Below are 6,000 nucleotides of genomic sequence, written 5' to 3'. Positions count from 1 at the left end.
CTGTGTCCTCATCAGAATAATGTACTTTTTTTTTTTTATCAAGCATTGGAAATGGAGATTCCATTTCATACACAATACATTTTGCGGAAATGTCTTTGGTTGTTGTTGTTGAGGTGGTGGGGGTCTTTAAGTTTAGAATAAAAAATGTAAAAGCTCCCCAGCACTAAATCTGGTTGCTTGATGAGTTTTAAGGTCCCAAGAGAGGTGGAACAGGGCAATGATGATGCAATTTTGCTATCCCTGGGGTGATCCTTTGGCTTCCTGGGGCTTCCCATCTCTCCACCAAATCAACCCAAGTAGTATTTATTGAACAACTGCGGGCGTGGAGAGCCCAGTAGGAGGTACTGGGACTTTTTGGTTGGATGTGGCCCCAGCCCTCCTGGAATTTCCAGTCTTCAGCTTGGTGGCGCTGCGGACACAAAGTCTGGGAGTCTGGAGGTCCTGCATTCCAATCCCGCTTCAGACACCTCTATGCCAACCCCAGGAAGTCAGTTAAGCAGTCTCGGCCTCATTTTCTCATCTGCCACATGGGGATACCGAGAGCACCTAACCACCAGGGCTATTTGGAGGATAAAATGTTTGTAAAGCACCTTGCAAAGCTTAAAGCGCTATATAAACGCTGGCTGTTACTGGTATGATTGTGGTTTCAGTCATGACTATATGCACAAGCATTGTTACAGGCCTCCAAGCCCTTGGACGTGCAAATAGAGGCGATCCATCATTCAGTCCTTTCTCAGAAAGGCCACACGGCGGTCACTCCCCGCCCGACCCTAGCCCGGGGCACTGGCCCAACTTAGGCTCTCATGGTAACCCGCCCCGTTCTCGTCTCCTGGGCCGCCCGGGCGGGAGCAGTGACGCCAGCGAGCCGCTAGGTGGCGTCCAGACCCTCGATGCCCGCTTTTCGGTCTCCTTCGTGAGGCGGAGTTAGCCGGGGCTCGAAGACGGTGGCTCCCGCGCGCGCTCTGATTGGCCAGACGCTAGGTTTTTCCCCTAGCAGAACCCGCCTCCGCCTCCCTCCCTTCCCGCCCTTCCCCTCCCCCACCGCGCCCTCCCCGCTCCCACCCCCTCCTCACGTTTCCCGCCAGCCAGAGCGCGGTCGGCGGTTGGCCGCGGTGGGTCATTCGTCTGGCTCGACTGACCTAGAGCGAGTTGGAGTGCAGGGGCTCCTGTCCCCGCCGGCCGCCATGTCGCGACAGAGCACCCTATTCAGCTTCTTCCCTAAGAGCCCGGCGCTGTGCAGCAACAACAAGGCCGCCGCCATTGCTGCAGATGGAAGCGGCGCCGGGGCCGGAGCGGGGGCCGCGGGGGCCGGAGGCTCCGGGGCCTCCTCCGCGCGCGGGGACGCGGCCCGGAGCGAAGAAGCCCATCCGAGTCCTGCGCCCGCTGCCCTCCCAGGCCCTGGGCCCCACGGCCTCAGCCCCCACGGCCCCAGCCCCAGCCCCAGCCCCAGCCCCCGCCCCCGCTCCAGCTCCGGGGTCGCTCCGCTGCCCCGAGAGATAAAACTCAACGGAGGACCGCGCCGGCGAGCGACGGTAACGCCGGCCCCGACCCCGGCCCCGGCCCCAGCCCCGGCGGCTCCTCCCGCCAGGTAACCTGGGGAAGGGCCGTGAGCCCCCAGCCAGGGATGCGGGATGGGGGTGGGGGGCTGAGATAGAGGCTGGAGGAGGAGATTCCCCCCGGGGGGGAGGGGGAGATGAGTAAAGGGGGCGTGGCGCTGGGTGAGGGGAAGGATGCAGACATGAAAATGAGGGAGGGGGGCGGTGCGAGCGAGTGAGCGGGACCGGTGGGGGAGGGGAACGAGCGAGCGTGCCCGGGAGGTGGGAGGGGGTGGAGGGAGGTGGGAGCGCACCTTCCGAGTCCGGGAGATTGAAGAAGTGAGAACTTAGTAAAAGAAGAGGGATGGGAAGCGGCCCGGCCGGATCTTTGGGTTTGCGCAGCGGATCCGGGCAGGAACAGATGATGGTTTAATGGGCCGCGACAGGACGGTACCGTATGATGGTGAAAGTTTTGGAGCGGACCCCCGAAAGTGTCGAACCTTGCCAGCTCCTTAGAAGAGAGATGCAGACGGAGACTTGGGCAAGCAGAGGGCAGTTAAACCTTGGCCCAGAGAAACTGTGAGGGAGTATCTGGGCGAGGGAAGAGCTTTAGATGTACAGTAGCTGTGGCATGGGGGAATGTTCCGAGGCTTCTCCCCTCTCCGCTCTCCCGCCCCCCCATTGCTACTTTCCTTCTTCCTAGTTGGACGTCTTGGCTAACTTGATTAGCTGCTAACCTCAGGATATCTAGGAAATGTCTCTATTGAAATCTTCAATAAAGATGAGGCAACCAAGTTCCATGCACGTTCCATTTATTAGCAAGGCTAGCAATTGCCGGCAAATGGGGTCCAAGGCTCCTAGTGACCCAGGACCCCGAGGAGATTGTACAAAACTTCTCTTATAGTCAATAAAGAGGCAAATTAAGAAATCCTGAGTAACATGGGTATTGTTGATTCCTGATTGGGGGTTGCAGAAGCTGCTAACCACTGTTAATCTTTTTGCCACAGGGTGGACAAACACATCCCGGGGCTTTTTGAATAAGGACTAGAATAGGGAAATCATGGTAGGAAATAGGTTAGAAACTAGGAACCTATTTCTGGGAGTGGGGAATGGAAAATTGTACATCTCTGAGTAGTAAATACTCCTTTACTCTGATTGGCAAGGCATTATGAAAGCTTATTGATTAATAGGCTATTGATAACATTAGTGTTAGTTTAGCATCATGTGGAAAGTTTGTGATTTTCCATGAGTCTAAATGAGGAATTAACACATTAAAAAAAGGGAACTTTGACTCGTTCAGAAAAGGGAAGTCTTAGATGAGGGACTTAGGCTCACAAAGGTAAGTTAAACTCGAAGAAATTATTAGTGCTAGTTATTTGATGATTCATATCAGGCCTCTGCTAAAAATCAAGTCTGTACACAATTCCCAATTGACATTTCACAGAGAGGAGAGAGGTGCTTCTCTGTGGAGTAAAAAGTAGTTGTAAAAAAAAAAAGCAGAGGGAAAAGACCTTAATTTTGTATTTTGCATCTATTTCTTGCATTTGAGGACTTTATTCTTTTATCTAAAAAATGAGAAGATGTTCTAGTAGTCCCTTTCAGCATATCCTTTGTTGGTATGAAGGCTCTAAGCGACTGATGAGCAGTCATGCACTTTTCCCAGGAGAGCCCAATTTTGAAAGCTTGCTTGACACCTTGTCCCAGCTTTGCTTCTGATTCCTAATCTATTGCTTTTTCTGCTGTACTAGAACCATCGCCTTTTAAAAGCTGAAACAAAATTTTGTTTTGAGGGAATACTCTGGGAACAAGTAGTGTATTAACAGGATATGGTTACAGGTTGAACAGGTACTTAATCTATTGTTATGCTTAGAGACAGTTTTGTTTCCCATAGTCCTTCAGGATATCAGTGAATATAAATATCTGTATTCATAGAGTAGATGTAGTCTAGCCATAGTGCTTAGCAATAATGCTCAGCTTTAGAAGTACTGCAGAAAAGGTGTAGAGGCTTGTTTTGGTACTTCGCATCAAAATCCCTTTGTTTTTCTTTGCCTTAGAACCATTTCTTATTCCACAGGGTAATACTTTTTCTCCCTTTCTCATTTTGTTGCAGTTCAGTCATTTCAGTCCTGTCTGACTCTTTGTGACCCCATTTGGGGTTTTCTTGACATAGATACTGGAGTGTTTCTCCATTTCTTCAGAATATTTTACAGATGAGGAAACTGAGGCAGACAGGGTTAAGTGACTTACCTAGGGTAACACAGCTGTCAAGTGTCTGAGGCCAGAGCTGAAGCCAGCACAGTGAATCTTGACCTCAGGCTTGATACTGTGTCCATGGCACCACCTGGCTACCCCATTGTGCCTAGCTTTCCTTTGTGCATATACTCCCAACTGGGGGAGTTGCCTTCAATCTTGAAGAGAAAGGGGGTGGTGATGGTGGTGGTAATGGGAACTTTCAAACTAGATTCCTTCAAGTTTCTACTGAAGTGCCAGTTCTTTCCTGAAAGTCTTTTTGATTTTTCCATGTCATCTTTGTGTTTATTTTTGTTTATATCTTCTATTTATCTGTCAACTTGTTTTTACTTTCCTTTCTTCCCATTGGAAGGTGGGGACTATGTAATTTTTGTCTTTGTATCCTCAGTGTCAAAAAGCAGTGCTTGGCACATAGTAAGCGCTAAATAAGTGGTTCCCAATGACTGGTTCTCCAGTGCACCCAGTTGGCTTTGAAACCATTTTAAACCAAAAACTTGTTCCCAACCTCCCTCTCTTGACCTGGATTCATCCAGACCTTTATGTTATTTCTTTTAAATTTGGTGGATGTTAAAGATGGTTGGGACCTTGTAATGAAAGATGATATTTGAGTCAGGGAAACTAATTAGAAGGCCAAGTAAGAGATGGTGAGCACCTAAAAACTAGGGAAATGGCTGTGTAAGCAGACATAAGGGGACAGGTGCAAGAGATGCCTTGGAGGTAGACCCAAGAATTGATAACCTATTGGCTGTTTAGGGTGAGAGAGATTGAAGAATTCAGGATAATGTCAAGTTTTTGGACATGAATGGTGTTGTCCTCCACAGAAGCAGGGAAGTGGAAGACAAAGTAGTTTTGTGGGGAAAGATGGAACTCTGCTTGGAAATGTTTTTGAGATGTCTTTTGAGATAGCCCATTGAAGTATTCAGCAGGGGGAGATACAGCACAGGAGCTCGGAAGGGAGACTAGAAATGGATAAATACCATCTAGGAATCAGTTAACAGAAATAATATTTAGATCTGGAAGAGCTAATGAGTGAGAGAGTTTAGAGAGAAGAGATTGAGGCCCAGGACAGTTAGGGAGTGTAGTGGGTAATGCAATTAGTAAAGGAGACTAAGAAGAAGCAATCAGATAGGAGGAGAACCAAGAGAGAAAAGGATCTGAAAGCTTAAAGGGAAGAATGGATACCGCAGAGAAGAAGGTTGTTAATAGTGAAATGTTGGTTAGGGGTCCAAGGATGAAGACTGAGAAAAGGCCATCAGCTTTTGAAATTCAGATCATTGGCAACTTTGTAGAGAGCCATTTCTGTACAGTTATGTAGTTGGGAAGCTAGATTTCAAAGGATTGGAAGAGTAAGGAGAGATGAAGTGGGAGGCAAAGTAATGGGCGATTTTTTGTTTCCTAAGAATTTGACCTGTGAAAGGGAGGAGAGATGGGGAGTAGCTCGAGGGGATGGAAAAGTCTAGTGAAGATTTCTTTTCAGCATGGGGGAAAACTTGAGCCTGTTTATAGGTAGCAGTAGAAAGGGAGAGATTGAATCATAGATATAATAGTGAAATCAACTATCTGGAAAAGATAGGAGAGTGTGGGATCAAGCATTAAAGAGAATGGAGGGGGGGATGATGTCGAGAGGTTTTGAGATTTAGAGGAAGGGAGCTGATGTGTCCCTACTTTTTTCAGTAAAGTGTGAGGTAAAGTCCTTAAGTGAGAAGTGGAGGCATGAGAGAAAAGTTGGAACAGCTTCATTGGGGAGTGAGAGAAAACATGCCTGGGAGGAGCAAGAAGATTGATAGGCTTTTTGTGGGGGAGTTGGTAAGGCTCTAGTTGTACCTAGATAACACATTTTTAATAGATAGTCAGTTATATGATTTCCTCCAGCTCTGTCCACATATAAGTCAGAGAGAAGGCATATAGTTTAAGTAATGGAGGGTTGGAATTTGGCAAAGTATAAGCCTTGATAGGGCAAAGAAACCAGGAATTTGACGGCTGGTTGTAGGGTTGAGATTGGGAAGGGAAGAAAATAAAGTTAGAGCAGCTCCATTGACCTGAGAGACTAATTCAGAGATTCTTATGACCTGAGGTCCATGGATAAATTTTAGAGTCCTTGAAATTGGATCAGAAAAAGGATATCTTTGTTTTCATCAACTTCTAATTTAGAATTTCCTGCAATTATTTTTTCAAAATTATTTTGAGGAGGGGTCCATAGGCTTCATCAGACTAC

General features: G+C 47.8%; 1 protein-coding gene across 1 annotated transcript in view; it reads left to right on the top strand.

The window, feature by feature from the left end:
- Nucleotides 1-1,125: 1,125 nt before the first annotated feature.
- MSH6 (mutS homolog 6) overlaps nt 1,126-6,000 on the top strand; it is a 33,664-nt gene continuing 28,789 nt past the window's right edge. The window contains exon 1 of the mRNA XM_036748563.1: nt 1,126-1,588. Within this exon, the coding sequence (XP_036604458.1) occupies nt 1,185-1,588 (404 nt within the window). The 5' untranslated portion in view covers nt 1,126-1,184. The remainder of the gene's footprint in view (nt 1,589-6,000) is intronic.

This window comes from Trichosurus vulpecula, chromosome 3, assembly GCF_011100635.1.
Source record: "Trichosurus vulpecula isolate mTriVul1 chromosome 3, mTriVul1.pri, whole genome shotgun sequence".
NCBI lineage: Eukaryota > Metazoa > Chordata > Mammalia > Diprotodontia > Phalangeridae > Trichosurus > Trichosurus vulpecula.
Note: the sequence above shows the minus strand (reverse complement) of the source record. Positions and strands in the feature narration are given on the sequence as shown.